We start from the raw sequence: 18171 nt of genomic DNA, 5'->3' as shown, positions 1-18171 counted from the left end.
TCTTACCTTCCGTTCTCTTTTCTCAATCGCCTCCTGCTCCTAGCCTCACCCCTCCTTTCTATGTCCTATATTTCCATCTCCCATGCTTTCACACTCCCTCTTCCTGTCCTCTATTCTGCCTCCCCTTTCCCGTCCTCATCACTTCTTTCTCTGCCCCGTCCTTTGACTGCCTCTCCAGCCTCATATATATATGTTGTGGAGGTGGTGCCCTCTTGTGGTGATGTACTCCTCTTAGCAGGCTATTAATACATGTACTACTAATATCATGAAGTAGAATGATGGAGCAGGGTGCAGACCTGTCTTTCATCTCCTTTTCTCCCCAGGGGGCGAGAATCTAATAAACATTAGAGATGACTAAATAAAGCATCAGTTGGCTATATCTTTTGAACCCCCCCTGTTCCAATATCTTCACCCTAACCATTTTTATTATTATTATTACTTCATCTTTTTTTATAACACACTGCCCATTCAAAAATGGGAACATGTACACTTCTCTGTGGTTTAGGGCTGAATAGATTCTAAATAGACTAAATATTCTTAGTTGACTTACACTCAATTTACAATTTTGTTGACTGAGCAATTAGTTATTAAATCAAAAGACCACCTCAAGTCTTGTGTTTGTTGAATATGTGCTCATAAGATTGTTCTATTTAAAGAGGCCCTATTATGCTTTTTGGGGTTTTCCCTTTTGTGACGGCTGTCGCCTTGCCTTCTGCATTAACCGGCCTGTGAGCAGTCTGTGTGTGTATATGTGTGTGTGTGTGTGTGTGTGTGTGTGTGTGTGTGTGTGTGTGTGTGTGTGTGTGTGTGCGTGTATGTGTGTGTGTGTGTGTGCGTGTGTGTGTATATGACTGCCTTTAGGTACTATGGTTACCGCGTTGGCGTGACGTTGTTTAGCTCCTCCCACCGGAAGAGGTCTGGACGACGCTGGATGACGCTATTTAAGCTGCGACGCTGCTGTCATTCGGGGCGCTGGATTTGAGCCAGGACGCCACGCTACTCTACTCTCTAAAATGTTTGTGTATGTTCTGTGACTTGTGACTAGACGCCTCACTATTTTCGCCTTCAGTGCCCATATGGTTCTGTGACTGTGATAATCTGTGGCCTTCGTTTTGTTTACTTATATTATAAATAGATAGCTCATTGTTTAAAGGGCCTATACTTTTGTTTATATCATTTTTATTTGAGTAACTCATATTTGTGTTACTCAGCCAGTGTTCGTGGGTCTGGTGGACCCGCTGCCTTTTTGGGCTTCAATTCAACACAACATGCACTATTTTATGTTAAAAGACTGTTTTACTTCAGACAGATGTTTACTTCATCCCAATTACAAGCAATATAAACAGCATATATGGTTAATATTTGCCCTTTTATATTTGTTAGATCACATTAATGAATTAAAGTGCTACTTGATTTTTGGCCTGCTGACCGGCTGGTCCTGTGGCTCGTCTTGTTTTTGCAAGTACTGATGCTCAATCTCATCCTCATCTTGATCAGTTGTGATACTGACCCAAACTGGCAAATTGATTGTGTCTTGCCCCGAATGTACAGCTTGGATAGAGTGTGAAAAATATAAAGATTGGTTCCCACAAGACATAATGTGGGAATGTGAGAGCAGACTGGTGTCCGTGCTTGAATTTATCAACAATGTTGCAACCTTGTGTTGCCATAGAATGGCATGGGCAGAAACACAAAAGTCACACACACACACACACACACACACACACACACACACACACAAGGCCCAGACAGGTGCACAGGACCTACAATTTTCACTCCTTTGTTAGACCCGAACACCCTGTATGTAATGTAAATGTGTTGGGGGGGGGGGTACAGTGGGTGGTCATTGAAAATGTGTTCTGATATATGTTCTTCACAGAAAATGAGCCAAGGCCACTGAGTGTGGGTTTGAAAAAATAATTGATCATATCATTTTTCTTTAGCTAAATAATGAAAACGGGTCCCACAGACCCGAACACCATACAAGGCTTAAAGGTGAGTTAAGTCCACTTTAGAGGTTAATAATGTATACCATTACATGTAGATTATAGTTATTAAAAGGCAGAGGATATGATGAAAGATGCACATCCACTCCGTACTAACAATGTGTCTTCCCTGGGGTTTGATGAGGAGCCTCAACCGCTGCTCATTCCACCTGAGACCAAAACACACAGCTGTTTACAGCAGCCTCCACTAATGGACCAGAGCTACTTAAATCAGACACACACACACACTGAGAGAAAGGCATGCGCACACACATACACACTAACACACACACTTGCCATCGATACAGACAGAAAATCACAGACATTAGATAACACAAATCAAAGATAGAGCATTACCCTTAAATGGTAGCTTACTCAACAAAGCATTCAGGTGTGTGTGTGTGTGTGTGTGTGTGTGGCCTGCAGTGAGGCCGTAATCAGAAAACAAGCACTTTTTGTTTATAACCATCACAGACACTCATGCCTCGTCTCATTGTGGTTTTGTTGTTTGATGCAATTATCATTACATTTTCTCTTGCACAAGGTCATTCTGCAAATACCTGAGATGGAACCCATGCCAATATCACCAGAGCAAATGACTGGAGCAAATCAGTAGAGGGAGGAAGATGTGAGCAGGAATTCATTGCATGTCTGGGACGGTGGACCTGGGCTGAAATTCAATAAAACCAACGGACTGAAAAACTGTCCAGCAGCAGCTTTTGGCAAATACTAAGACTTTGAAAAAGATGATTCGACAAATGTACTTTCGCCTGTCCAGAGACTATGAAAGCCCTGAATGCCCTGGTACAAGTACTACTGTTGTATTGATAAAAGGCTGAAAGCAGACGTTTGTAAAGAAAAACAAGTTACTATAAAAGGTCAGATAGTCTTGCACAAAAACGTTGGTTATAAATCGACCCATGTGGATGACCAGAACCTTCCATTTTCATATTCACGATATGAATTTTCACATTCTTTCTACAAGGTTGGGTTAGTTGACATTGACAATCCCAATAAAGTGGTTCTCAACCAGATTACTGTTTAAAAAAATGGAGCTGCAGATGGCTGGAAGAAGCAGACAATATGTTCTGTCTGCTCTGCATCCAGTTCTGTTTCATATCGCCTCCCGCTCAGGCAACACTATAGTTTAATTCTAAACATGTCAAATATTCTCTCATGATATTAAAACAAGGTCACTGAAGTTTATAATCGGGCTTTCTGTGCAGCTGCTCCTCACCTGTGGAATTCCCTCCCAGACCACCTGAGGACTCCACACAGACCACTGACGCCTTTAAGAAAAGGCAAGGCATGGCAAGGCAAGTTTATTTATATAGCCCCATTCAGCACGCGACAATTCAAAGTGCTTTACAAAATAAAATAAAAGACGTTTAAGAATAAATACAGCAGAAACACATTATATAATGGTATTTTACAACAGGCATTTAAAAAGCAAAGATAATAAATTAAACACAACAGTTATACAATACATGAATAAAATGCATACTGCCGTGCGCATATGATCAACCGGAAAGGAAAAAAAAGCGGGGGGAAACCCGACGTCTGGCTGGTGAAGTCGTTGTGTTGTCAATATTCATGGCGATCTCCTCTTTAACATCTTATTTTGGAGACTCTGGCTTACCCCTAGATTCCACCGGGTCCGTCTGCGTCGCGTTACGGCCGCGTTACGGCTGCGCCGCGGCGTTCGCAAAGATCGCGGCCACTCTAGTCAATGGGTGCTATTTCACCAGACGCGCCGCGTTACGGCTCAGAAGCGTCCCAGAAGCGTCTCGGCGCTGGGCTCCGCTCAAAATAGGATGCAAGTCTATTTTCGACGCGAGGCGTTGCAGAGGCCGGGCAGGAAGTGGACCGGTCAGAGCATCCGGCCCACCCCCAAAATAAACAAATTTTGTAGACCCTATCCCTCCGTAGTCTTTCAAGTAGGAGGAGAAATGCCAGCGTTCTCCTCCGGTTTACAGGAACTGTATACATTATATATATATAAGTTACGTGCTCTGTGTTGTTTTTCTCTGTCTCCCCCTTCTTCCTTTTTGTTTGGTTTTGCCATCCTCCAGACTTTGTTCCTTTTGCCGGTTGGCATTAAATTGACGGCTGTGCTGTCAATAAATGCTCGTCGTAACAATATAGAATAATTGTGATGATGAATGCATTTTTTTACCACTAAAATACAGCAACACATCTTTGATTCATGTCGTTTATAACTGGGATATTACAATTATTATTAACTTTGTCTGTACAAAGTAGCCTGTCCAGGAAATATGCCCAAATCAACAAAAACTGCGAGCCGGTAGGCAAGACGCTCCGCTTCTGAAATGCTTCTGAAACACGCCCGGTAGGGTATGACGCCGGAGGAGGCCGGACCAAAACCGCGACGCAGACGGACCCGGTGGAATCGAGGGGTTAGCGTTACGAGAACTTCTTCGAGGTGTAGTAAATTGGACTTTGCTCTGGTTACTTTTTCTAAGTGTACGACTAGGAGACGCAGGAAACAGAGTCAGAATCAGAATTATTAGACGGGAAATTTGCATCGTTACAGCAGGAAAGAGCCACAGACAGCTTAAGCTTACTTATGTTAAGAAAAAAGTACTAAGTTATTATATGATGTAAAGTCTAACCACTGCAGGAAGAAAGGACCTGCGGTATCTCTCTGTGTGACAGCAGGGGTGCAGCAGCCCCTCGCTGAAGGAGCTGCACAGTGAGGACAGGGTGTCCTGGAGGGGGTGGGACATATTGTCCAGCAGGAAGGACAGCTTGGCTGCCATTCTCCTGTCTCCCACCACCTCCACAGTGTCCAGAGGACTCCCCAGGACAGAGCTGGCCTTCCTTACCAGTCTGTTCAGTCTCTTCCCGTCAGCAGCCAATATGCTGCTGCCCCAGCAGGACACACCATATAAAATGGCTGATGCCACAACAGAGTCATAGAATGTCTGAAGGAGTGCCCCCTGCCCCCCAAAATACCTCAGTCTCCTCAGCAGAAAGAGTCTGCTCTGTCCCTTCTTGTACAGAGCAGCTGAATGATCAGTCCAGTTTATTGTTCAGATGAACACCCAGGTATTTGTAAGATTTCACAATTTCAATGTCCGCTCCCTGGATGTTCACTGGTATTGGGGGGGGAGTGTTGGCACCGTCTGAAAACCACCACCAGCTCCTTGGTCTTCCCTGCGTTGAGCTGGAGGTGGTTCCTCTGGCACCAGAGGATGAAGTCCTGCGTCAGCTCCCTGTACTCCCTGTCGTCCTCGTTGGTGATGAGGCCAACAATGGCGGAGATGTCAGAGAACTTCTGCAGTTGACAGGTTGCAGTGTTGTGGGTGAAGTCTGCAGTGGAGAGGGTGAAGAGAAACGGTGCCAGCACCGTCCCCTGAGGGGCCCCCGTACTGCTGACGATGGTGTCTGATTGACACTCCCTGGTCCTCAGGTACTGTGGGCGGTTGGTGAGATAGACCAGGATCCAGGTGGTGAGGTGGTGATCCACCCCCGAGAGCTGCAGCTTGTCCCCCAGGAGCGGGGGCTGGATGGTGTTGAAGGCACTGGAGAAATCAAAGAACATGATCCTCACAGTGCCCCCCCCAGGCTTCTCCAGGTGGGAGAGGGACCTCTGCAGTAGGTAGATGACGGCGTCATCCACCCCGATGGCAGGCTGGTAGGCGAACTGCAGCGGGTCCATTGATGGTGCCACAATGGGCCGGAGGTGTCCAAGGACCAGCCTCTCCAGGGTCTTCATCAGCTGTGATGTCAGCGCCACCGGCCGGTAGCTGTTGAATTCCTTGGGGCGAGGGGTCTTTGGCACAGGTACCACACAGGACGTCTTCCACAGTTGTGGTACCCTCCCTTGCTTCAGTCTCAGGTTGAATAGAAGCCTCGAGCTGATGCCATCTGGACCCGCCGCTTTCCTCGCCTTACACTTCTGCAGCTCCCTCCTCACCTGGTTGGTTGTGAAGGACAAGGTGTCGTCAGCGGGTGGAGAAGAACCAGGGGCTGATGTGAGAGGTGTCTGTGAGCTGATGACCGGGGTTGAGTAGAGGTGGGAGAGATGACAGGGCCATTTCCAGGCAGTGGGGGCAGTGGGGGGTGCAGCAGGGGGGGATGGGTCGGATTCTTCCAAATCTGTTGAAGAAGTTATTCACGTCGTTTGCCCACTCGGGTGGTCCCCCCGGACCTGGGAGTCTGGCTCTTTGTAGCCAGAGATGGTTTTCAGGCCTCTCCAGACTCCACTGACGTTCCTCTGCAGCAGCTGTTCCTCCATCCTCTTCCTGTAGCTGTTTTTCCCCTCTCTGATTTTCCACCTCAGCTCCCTCTGTACAGTCTTCAGCTCCTCTCTGTTGCCAGATCTGAAGGCCCTCTTTTTGTCCTTCAGGAGAGCCTTTTATTCCAGGGGTAATCCAGGGTTTGTTGTTGGGAAAACACCGTACAGTCCTGGTGGGTACGACGTTTTCCTCACAGAAGTTAATATAGTCCGTGATGCAGTCTGTAAGGCCGTTGATAAAATTAAACATAAAGTGTGCGTTTAAAATATAAAGACTTACTATACATATAAATAAAATAGACATACTATATAGAAAATATGTGCGCTTTTGTTAGCAATTCTTGAACCTTGAGACCAGGACATACTGAAAAGAGTCAAGGGAAGTTAACAGTTAAAAGTTAACAGCATTTAATTACACAAAAGATGCGGTGGTGGACAAATGAAATGTGCGAGTGGCAGCTCTCCCCATGCGTCCGGTCAGCCCAGGTCAGGGGGAAGAAGAGGTCGATTCTTGGCTTGCTCTTCCTGTGGTCATCCGAGGTCTTCTCCTATTGGCCGGCGGCGTCGGGGGCGGGTCAAATGCAATTCCTGCCTTTTTCTGTTGCTAAATTACATCATTCTGGTGTCTGTGGTTATTTAAACATTCCCTGATAAACGTTATTCAGCGTCAATAAATGAGTGCTAATCCCAGTGTGTTTAGTGTACAACATCACATGTCATTTCACCTTCAATTCACGGTTTGAATACGTAGCATTTCGCCACATGCTAATGCTAACCGGAAGTGAATCATTTTCAGAATAAAAGTGTTAAGTTAATAGTTAGTGTGAACTTCCGGTTTTTTCAGAATAAAACTGATTTAAATAAAATAGTGTATTTAATTCAAATTACGCCATATCAACATTGATTTTAATTTCTAACACTTTACACAGCGTAATGTAATCTCTATGTTACTGGTCTACTTAATATTCAGCAGTCTGATGGCATGGGGGAAAAAGCTATTACAGAATATGGCTGTTCTGCTCTTAATGCTGCGGAACCTCTTGCCGGAGGGCAGCAGGGAGAACAGTGAGGATGAGTGGGGTCTTTAAAAATGTTCTGGGCTTTTGTCAGGGAGCGTTTCTTCCCCGTTATTCTCTTCTGTTGCTGCTAAGGCTTTGTGGACCTGTTGCTTCTCCTCCACAACAGTCGCCGACACAGCTGCGCTGGGCATTATTTCTGTATCCACATTAACAGGTCCACTCTCTTCAGGCTGTTCCTGGTCCTCAGCAGGTGCTGGTTCTTCCTTCTCCTCTCCCATCTCCTGATTAGCATCTTGCTCTGCCATTGAGTCTTTGTCATCCACAACTGGTGAGATGACTTCCAGTCAGGGGCGGCGCCAGGGGGGAGCTAGGGGGTGCTGAAGCACCCCCCAGGATTGCCAAAGCACCCCCTAAGCACCCCCAAGAAATATGTTTTTTTCTTTTTTTCGAAAATTATTATTATTATTATTTTTATTAAATTAGAAACATTATTGATTACATCAATGCAAATGTGAAACAAACACATTTTTGACCAAAAACATAAAGCCAACACAGGTGATATGATTAGGCCAATGGCCAGCACCCATTCGATTTTTGACCTACCCATAGGCTAAATTACTTTGACACTTGAGTGACTTCCTGTTAGCTAGCTCGAGCACCACATTATTTGCTAACAGCAAAGTGAAAGATGGATCGTTTTTTAGTCCTTAAACGTCCACGTGTGGACACTCAATCAAAACCACCTGAAAGCGAGAGGGATTCTGCACATAATAGCCTAGCGTCGTGAGTAGCCTACAAGTAGCTTCTCTGGTCTCTGTGTTTCATTCAAGCTCTGCTCTCTGTGTGTGTGTGTGTGTGTGTGTGTGTGTGTGTGTGTGTGTGTGTGTGTGTGTGTGTGTGTGTGTGTGTGTGTGTGTGTGTGTGTGTGTGTGTGTGTGTGTGTGTGTGTGTGTGTGTGTGTGTGTGTGTGTGTGTGTGTGTGTGTGTGTGTGTGTGTTGTGTGTGTGTGTGTGGCACGAGCCATTTTGTTTGCCTGTGTGCGCGAGCGAGAGAGAGAGCTCGCCTCTACCGGAGATCGTTGTGGTTAGCATCTGGTGCTAGCTAACGGTTATTAGGAGCTTTTTCAACAACAAGGTGGAGGGAGAACTCTCTCCTCCCATACGGATAGTCTCAGATTACCTCAGCTCAGGTGAAGTAAAGGGCTCTCAGTGTTTAGATAGTTAACTTTAGTCTAGTTATCTCAGTGGGTCTCAAACGGTTTGTTTTAAAAGGGGAGTGATTTAAAAAATATCTATAAAGAAATAGAAAATCTGTTTACAGTTCTGTGTCATATGGATGTTGAGAGATGTATCCATAGATCTCTTCACGTTGCTCTCAAAGTGCACCAGTTTATTGCTTTTAACTTCAATATTTAAAAAAATCTTCCCGGGGGAAACATGCCCCTGGACCCCACTAGAGGAGGTGAGGACCCCCCTAGAGGAGGTGAGCCACCCCCCACTTGTAAAAATAGCACTTTACCCCTGCTTACACCTATATGCCGTGAGCTGATTATCGAGCCTTCATTGTAACAGTCGCGGGTACACTGTGTGTGCGTGTGGGGAGTGTTGCAGTAGAAAATTCAACTGTAGCGCTGGTGCATTCATGGGAAACCCTTAATGTTTGAGCACCCTCTATGAAACGTCAAGCTACCCCACAGCACCCCCTAGAGAAAATCTCTGGCGCCGCCACTGCTTCCAGTGAAAGCAAAAGCAGCGGCAAAAATATATGTTTTCAGTCTCGATTTGAAAATACTAAGAGTCTCTGCGGACGTGCATTTCGGGCAGTTTATTCCAGATTGTCGGGCATAAGCTAAACGCTGCTTTTCCATGTTTTGTTCTTACTCTCAGCACCGAGAGCAGACCCGTCCCAGAAGACCTGAGACACCTTGATGTTTCATAATTATGCAGGAGATCGTTAATATACTTTGATCCTCGACCATTTCTAAAAAAACAAAAACTAGCAATAATACTTTTAAATCATTTATTTGACCGACTGGAAGCCAGTGTAAAGACTTTAGAACCGGACTGATGTGATCCACTCTTTTAATGTCAGTGAGGACTCGAGCAGCAGCGTTCTGAATCAGCTTAAATAGTTGAATTTTTTAGTGAGCCCTGTGAATACACTATTGCAGTAGTCCAGTCTACTGAAGATAAAAGCATGGACAAGCTTTTCTAAATCCTGTTGTGACATTAGTTTTTTAATCCGCTATATATTCTTCAGGTGATAATAAGCAGACCTAATAACTGTTGTAATGTGGCTGTTGAAATTCAGGTCTGAGTCTATCACTACACCCAGATTTCTTGCTTTATTAGTTGTTTTGTAGTCTGCCGACTGAAGCTCTACGATTACTTTTAATCGGTCCTTTTTTGCTCCAAAAACAATGATCTCAGTTTTTTGTTTGTGCAATTGGAGAAAGTTCTGACTCATCCAGTCATTGATGTGCTCAATGCACTTGCTTAAAAACCTTTCTTTTAAAAAAAGCCTTTGATTAAACTTGTGTTTCTTTTATTTGTTTCTTACGCCTACTGTAGCAATTTGGGATTGCTTTTAGCAATGAAAGGTGCTTTACAAATACAATTTATTGTTATTATTATTATAATGGATTAATTGAGAGCAGCCATAAGAGAAAGAGGGCATTATGCTAATTTTCAGGTTCATATTTGTATGTTTGGTTGCTAGCCAATAGAAGTGCAAATGTTACATAGTGATGTAATTAGCGTTTCAGGCAGAGGGGGAGTGTGTGGGCGAAAAACTCCCTTTGAGATTTTAATGTTAGTCATATGCTTACACCTATATGCCGTGAGCTGATTATCGAGCCTTCATTGTAACAGTCGCGGGTACACTGTGTATACAGTATGCGTGGGGAGTGTTGCAGTAGAACATTCCACTGTAGCGACCGGTACATTAATGGGAAACCCTAAATGTTTGAGCACCCTCTATGAAACGTCAAGCTACCCCACAGCACCCCCAAAATAAATCTCTGGCGCCGCCACTGAGCCTGACTATTTGTGTTGGGGGGGCCAACTTTTTTCTCCAAAGGGGGAGCCTGAGTTTGAGAACCACTGATCTAGTGTAATATTATAACTTACGGGAGCTGTTGATAACACTATACTGGTCAAAGGCAAGAGGTCATTAATTTTGTTTCTAAGAGTAACAATTGTATCGTTAAAAAAGCACATAAAATCATTACTACTGAGTGCTATGGGAATAGAAGGCTCAATCGAGCTGTGGCTTTCTGTCAGCCTGGCTACAGTGCTGAAAATAAATCTTGCATTATTCTTATTCTCATCTATTAATGAAGAGTAGTAGGCTGCTCTCGCTTTACGCAGTGCTTTCTTATATTCATTGAGAGTAATATGCCAAATTAAACGAGATTCTTCAAGTTTAGTGGAACGCCATATCCTTTCAAGTTGTCTCGACTTTTGCGGGTTTCGGCATTTCGGAGCTAATCTATGTTGTTTTATTTTCTTCTTTTTCAAAGGAGCAACAGAGTCTAAACACACACACACACTTATTATTTGTGGTGTACTATAGTGGTAAAGGCCCCCTATTATACTCTTTTACAACAATATATTATAATTCTCAGATATATGCAAAACATGTCTCCGAAGTGTTTGGCTGAAATACCTAAGATCATGCGTTGTAGTGTGATATACCCCTCTGTTTCAGCCCTGTTTCAAAAGTGCTGATTATGTGTCTGTAGCTTTAAATGCTAATGAGCTGCTGCTGGCCACGCCCCTCTGAGAGATGATTGGTTTGATGAAACACAATGGTGCTCCAGGAGGAGATTCAGGGGATAAGGTGGGCGTTACCTTGGTTGGTTATTGTCTAATGGTTGCACAACCCGAAAAAACAGTGTGACATCACAAAATGGCCAAAATCTGATCAGCTCATTTTCAGACAGGTTTTTATAAAGATGGGTCAGGACAAGGCAGCAGTCGCTCAGTCTGTAGGGACCTGTCCTTGGGACCAAAGGGTTGCCGGTTTGCGTCCCGATTGGACCAAAGAAGAACTCGGAATAGACCTTCTGGGCTCTGCCGAGGTGCCCTTGAGCAAGCCTCAAGTCCCGAGAGGAATAAATAAAGGTAAATCTTCTAGAATCTCTTAACACAGGGAGGGACACATATCTATGTATAAAAGACTTGAAGTGGATTTTGCATAATCGGATTTTGCCGTGATCTACTGTAATTGTAATTAACGGATCTGAAGGGATGCTGGAATAACTACATAATGATGCAGAGTTGTCAACATTCTGAATTCAAGCCTTGTCAGATTTGCCTGCAATACGACAAGCACACAACTTTAAAAAATGCTTGTTTTGTGAATGGAGTTTGGTTCAAGCGGGGGAAGGCTATCATTGCAGCAACTGCAATAAAACAAGACAAACAAAGACAAGGTATGAACACAAGGTACAAACAAAACAGCATGAAGGGCTTTTTTTGCGCTCCAAACTAAATGTCTACAGCCACTTTGTTGGCTTTCTTTAAACATTCCCGGCTAATGATGAGCGACATGTCACACTGAAAGTCTGTGTCTATTCTGTGTTGTTTTTTTGAACAATCTTCCAATAGTCACTGGTGTATTAGCTCTTGTTTGTCAGCTCAATATCATTAAAACAAAATAGAAAACAATCCTGCATCCTGTCATACATATATTTATTAGTTATGTAGTGACATTTTCTGCAAGCTGTATGGTCAGTAATGATGACTAACATCTTTCTGTGTCTCCACACACACACAAACACCAAATGGAAACATCTCACATACTGAAGTTATCACTGTTTCCATTTTTGGCGAATACAGTTCACAGAGCTAATAAGTTATTTTCACTCACACTCTCCATCCTTCGTTCCTCTCCATTTGCTCAGCCCATCTCTTTCCCATTCCTGCCTTTGACACACACACACACACAGACACACACACACACACACACACACACACACACACACACACACACACACACACACACACACACACACACACACACACACACACACACACACACACACACACACACACACACACACACACACACACACACACACACTTTCATTCATTCACAGAAGCAGTCAGAGTGTTCTATCAGAGGCCAAAGCAGAGTCCGCGGGCACTCAGTCACTGTCAGCAATAGAGACAGAGCGTGAAGAATGGTTCAGCATACAATAGCCAGCAGAACCCTCTCAGGGACTCTCAGACAACACAATCCAAGCAAACGTGTTTTTTTTGTCAAGTCTACAGTACATGTTTGTTTTGGGGTTCATAACATAATTTAGCCGTATAAATGTAGAGCATTCATCACTGCTCAACTGTATGTGACAGTCTTTTAAGATCGTTGCACCTTACAAGTTAACATTTTATTATTTTCAAGGGACACATCTAAAATCCTACTCAAAAAGCAGTAAGATTAAAAACAGGTTTGTCACCACTATTATTTCCATTTAAATCTAACAATTGCCAGTTAAAGGCACATTTTGAGGGTTTTCCTTCTATATTTATCCGGGCTTCAAACATGAACTCTCTGTTACACACACTCCTTTCTATAAATGATCATCATCAACCAGAGTCACTTTAATTTACTTTATTTCCCTTTCAGTATATGATTATTCTTGATTGACGGTTTTCCATCCCTGTTAGATACAGAACAGGCATTATGTTGTCAGACCTTAATCACTTTTCTATCTTCAGTTGCTCTACACATCAGAGTATTCCTTGCTTTGATCAACGCTATATGCTGATAATTAATAGATTGTGTTTTAAAATGTCTTTGTTTACTTGGAAGTTAAAAATGTTGTATCTTTGGCACATATGGCTTGACCTAGCTTTCTAAACAACCATTGGATAAAAGCAAAGTTTTAGATGGGCGACAGATTTGTGTACATTTGTGGGACAGATGATGAAAAAAATGCTGCACAGTCCAGCATAAAAAGGGTCACCCTACATGTAAAACGGGTACATTAATGCATAGAGACCAATAACCTATTTCTATTTTCTCCCTGTGTTTTACTTGCTGAATAAAAATCGATGAATCTACTGAAGCCGTGTTCGTCTGAAAGTTACAAAAAACTGAAAAAAAGTGGAGAAGTTTGCTGGACATTGAAATGACTTGAAATGTGGTATTATAGTAATGTTGATATGTGCTACATAATATTCCACTTTTATTTCAGAACAAAATGTAGGAAATTGCTTTCCACGGTCAAAGGAATTGTTTTTACTGTGTGTGTCCCGGGGGCCCAGAGTGAATTAGGTGGAGCAGCATTCATGCCCTGTGCTCTGTCTCCAGCTAACCCATTGGAAAATGATTTTGAAATTGAAAAAGTTCAACTTTGTGACATTCCATCCATCATTGTATTGTCTTATTATTCTGTTTTTCAGGACTTTCAATCATCTTTTGTCAGTTACCATTAACACTGTCATCCGTTATTGAATTGATTTGAGTGTCTCAATCTGGTGCTTTTTGGTGAATATTTGCACTCCTACACTCAAGTTTAAACCACTTTAAATTGCAATGACAATGATAAACTTTGCCCTCATCGTTCTCAGAAGTTCTTTGTGGTTTATTGAGGTGTTTATTATCTTGACTTTATCTGGAAAATATGATCATTAGCATTGCTCATCAGTTGCCTTTTTTTTGTTAACAGCCAGTGTTGTGGATCATAACGGTGTGGAGACAAACAGCGAATCAACATGTCCATTTGTATTCATTGTTACATGGCTAAAGAGCAGTGTCTGGAGCTGTTTGAAAGAGACTTATTTAGAGTCTGAAAAATGTATATTCAGTGCAACTGTAGTGACCTCCTATTGAAAGGTGTCAAATTGATCAAATTAAGTTGCCAGCTATGTCAAATTAGTCACATTCAATTACATTCATCAAGTCTTGCCCTCGACATTCTAGAGCAGGGATCACCAACTACATATGTCCAAGGGCTAAAATGTATCCAATAGACACTATCGCGGGCCAGCGATTTTTATATAGTCCACAATGCTAGTGGAGCACGCTCAGGTACTGCGGACCGCATAAAGCTTAGCAGACTCTTCACGCTAACGAAGGATCACTTCTAGGCAGGGTTAGGAGGGTTACTTTGTAAATGTATTCAGTTACTGACTACTGAATACATGCTCTGAAAGTAATCAGAATGCAGTTAGTTACGTATTCAGATTACTTTTAGAATACTTTTGGAATACTTTATTTTTCCATAACAGATGGGTATGTTTTGGTGAACAGGAGACACGTATTTTACTGTTCTAATGGCAGTGGCGATCCGTCAGGGCCCTCTAGGCCCTCTGTGAGGGCCTAAGATATTCTAAAAAATATTTGAAAACATTACAAAAAAAACATTTAAAAAATATATTTTTTAAAATATTTTTTTTTGTTAAATGTTTCATTAGTTTTACCAAAATAACTTGATTTAATTGTATTTAAAATAACATTTCCAAATAAATAAATCCTTCGAATCTGCCTGTTCAGTTTCTGTTGGAATGTGAAGGGTTAAATGCCGTCTCTGCGAGTTATGTGAAAACGGGAGAGCTTGTTGGTCCCTCTCTACATTCACAGAGGGCCAGCTATAGTAACTCAACGAGAGAGTAATGTCAAATGACAGTACAATTGACCAATCATATCTTCCCTCTAAATGGGCGGGCTTTATTATCGCGGACTTTATGACAAGTTCCGCCCGCTGTGAGGTCTATGCAAGTGGTGCAGTGACGCGTCCTAAAACCCGGAAGTAAGCTTCGCTCGGATTCCCTCGACAGAAAGCAACGGGATTTCTCCATAGGGTTTTGGAAAATAGCTTGAAATAAGGTCTGTGGAAAACGAACCTTTTAGATAAATGCACGTTTTGTTCAGCCGGATAATATCCACATGTCTACCCTACTTTTATTATTTTTGAATCATAAATCTAATCGATAGATTTATGATTAGCATACATTTGTTCATTATGGTTCACTTCAGTGATAGTGATGACATCGTTTGCAAAATTATCAACCGAGTCATTTTCAAGATTGAGTTACAATGATAAACTGGAGTGGCAAAGGATCAGCTGCATGACCCCGCCATGAAGTGCTTCATCCAAAAGGACAGGAGGATGGACTTTGTGTTTAAGTGATTTGATCATCAAAGGTAGGCCTAAGTAGTGATGGCAGTTTGACACTGAAGCTTCGAACGGAGCTTCAACCCTGGACTTCCTATTCCATAGAAGCAGTGCTTCGAAGCTTGCTTCAAATCACGTGACATATGACGTCCGAAGCAGCAACTGCTTCAAATCACGTGACATGTGACGTCCGAAGCAGCAACTGCTTCATTTCCTGAATGAATCACTTAACTGGTTCACGGTCCATTCACGCGATTCAATGCACTGCCTCGTTTCGATTCTGACAGGTTGAAACAGTTTCAAACTTGAGTGCTTCAACACTTTATGACCGCTCTAAACAATGCACAATGTATGGGTTGTTGTCGTAGTTCGCGTTGTTGCTGTTGAGTTGTTGTTGTTATTGCATTTGATATCATTATAGAGCAAGCCAGGAAGTAAGATAGGTCGTTCTGGCTCGGGAAACACTTCGAAATGTGGAGAAGTTGTGAACAAAAAGACAATTATCAGTAATATGAAAACAGTTAAATATTTCAAGGAATAGATAGTCCACTGGATAGAGCCGGCGGCCCGAATGCGGCGATGTCCTCCGCGCAGCGATGTCCTCCGCGCAGCTGGTTCAAATCCCGGAATGGACGTATTTTAATCATTGCTTTTCAACTTTAATAACTGATAAAAGGCCCTCTCTGCCCAAAAACATGTCTAGCACTCTCTAGACTCTTCTCAATAACCCAATACACACAATTATCAATCTTTAATTGCAAATAGAACATGATATTCAGTCTTTGTGTGTGTGTGCATCGAATATTTTTCAAGGCAAAGATACGTTAAACCCACTGCAGCCTTGCACTTCGCCAGGAGAGGTCGCTGTAACTGAAGCTTCGAGAAATGAACCTATTTCCGACACAATTGTCCAAGTGGTTCGACGCTTCATTCAAAGCTTCATTTTGCCATCACTAGGCCTAAGTTCATTTTCAATGTGGTCCGCCGTGCCGACTTCATTCATTTGTAATTGTTACTTGGCTGTGGGTGCCCAACCCAGTCTCACAAAAAAACGTGTAATAACTACGTTGGTCCACAACGTAGGACGTAGTATATCTACAAAAACGCCTCTGAAATTGTAAGATGCCTACGTTTTTTTTCACCATTCATTCCAATGGCTGGCTTCTATGTCACGTGATCTTCAAATGTCTCCCTGCAGAGAGAAAAACATGGCCGACCTTCGTTTTATTCTCGGTGTAAAATGCCTATTTTAAGGTTAGTTTGGTCATTAAAATGATCTTTAGTTTGCTAGTTATTACGAAGATTACTTCAGGAAATTGTGTCCATTCAACGTTTTCATTGTTACCAAGATGGTTGCTAGGGACACTGCTATCGATATTATTTCTGTTATGTTGTGTAAAATGGTGTTATCTTTATTGCTACCCCCTTCCCCGTCAATGTATAGTGTTGGTCCACAGTGCAAACGTATTAGTTATTAGCTAGACTTTTATTTAGCATCTCAAAACACATGTAAACAGCTTCATGCCCGGGAGGCGAAGACCGGCAGTCCGGCTCACTAAAATGTCCGTGCAGAACAATACCCATGAAATGGGATGGGACCACGGCAGACTGTCCAAAACTGGATTTAAACGGGTCCACCGCGTCCCCCCCCTCCCCCACCCCGTCCCCAGAACTACACATGCTGGCACGTCTCTACTGGGAATTGTAGTTTTAAAAGACGTTTTCATATTTCCCATAATAAGAAGTTGCCAGTATTAAACTGTGTACATCCCTGGAGGACAGAGGGTGTCGTTTTTCTCATACTGATATTCTGAACAATCTGTGCTGTTGTATTTGCTGTAAAGTGTCTCTACTGTAGGCTAATTTTATTATATGTACAGCACTTTGGCTCGACCAAAAATCGTTTATAAATGTGCTATATAAATAAGATTTGATTTGATTTTGGAGGTTTAGGGGATAGGAAACACTCAAATTAAAAAAATATAATTAATAAATGGGTGAAAATTGCTTGTGCCCATAATGGGCAGCATTAATATATACCCACACGACAGCTAAGGTCAGAAGAGCTTTATTTAACAGCTGGTCTTATGTCTGTGACCCCTCCTGTTGTTCATTGATAAGCCTGAAACATGCACTTGTCAAGGTTCAGAGGCACATTTTGCAAATCTGGCAGTAGCCATCGATCAGCTTAAGATAAGATATACTTTATTGATCCCAAGTTGGAAACATTTGCGTTACATCAGTATGTGTATAGTTGTACATATGCAGTGGTGTTTATTTGTAAATCATTTAGTATAATCACGCAAATTCTGTGTTTTATATTTAATAATTCTCTGTTCTTTATTTATTGATTGTTCAATACCTGACAAGGCCGGAGATGAAAAACTTGGGTCACAGGTTCCTCAACAGTGCATCACAAGACATCTTTCAATATTTGTGTACCTCCACCATTAAATTGTCATATTCTGCACATTTCTTATACTATCTACATCTTATAAGAGTATAATACATATGTATAATATCAGTTAAAATAAGTGCTTCAACATAGTTAACATTCCTGGAGGTATACACAACGTTTTACATTCATTGCATAACTACACCATGTGTGAATATGTCAATAAACCTTAGAAAATCTTGAAAGGGATGTGCAAAATAGTCATTATATACAGTCTTTAATTAACTATTAGTAGAGAATAACGAGTAATGAACATACTTTATAGGGATTCTATTAATGTCTAATAATAAAAATAATGAAATTCAATAACATGCTTTAACCACTAG

The 18171-nt window shown here is 42.3% G+C and overlaps 2 protein-coding genes across 3 annotated transcripts in view; both read right to left on the bottom strand.

The window, feature by feature from the left end:
- The window catches only part of LOC117560669 (glutamate receptor-interacting protein 2-like), a 522557-nt gene that overhangs the window by 366913 nt on the left and 137473 nt on the right, over positions 1 to 18171 (bottom strand). The gene's annotated exons all lie outside the window — the stretch shown is intronic.
- On the bottom strand, positions 4354 to 6732 carry LOC117560671. The gene is made up of 2 exons (XM_034237615.1): positions 6663 to 6732; positions 4354 to 6468 (listed from the first exon to the last, which is right to left on the bottom strand). Exon 2 carries the CDS (start codon positions 5722 to 5724, stop codon positions 5077 to 5079), a length of 648 nt encoding a protein of 215 aa, XP_034093506.1. The 5' UTR covers positions 5725 to 6468; positions 6663 to 6732; the 3' UTR covers positions 4354 to 5076.

The sequence above is a fragment of the Gymnodraco acuticeps genome, unplaced genomic scaffold (assembly GCF_902827175.1).
Source record: "Gymnodraco acuticeps unplaced genomic scaffold, fGymAcu1.1, whole genome shotgun sequence".
Classification (NCBI taxonomy): Eukaryota; Metazoa; Chordata; class Actinopteri; order Perciformes; family Bathydraconidae; genus Gymnodraco; species Gymnodraco acuticeps.
Note: the sequence above shows the minus strand (reverse complement) of the source record. Positions and strands in the feature narration are given on the sequence as shown.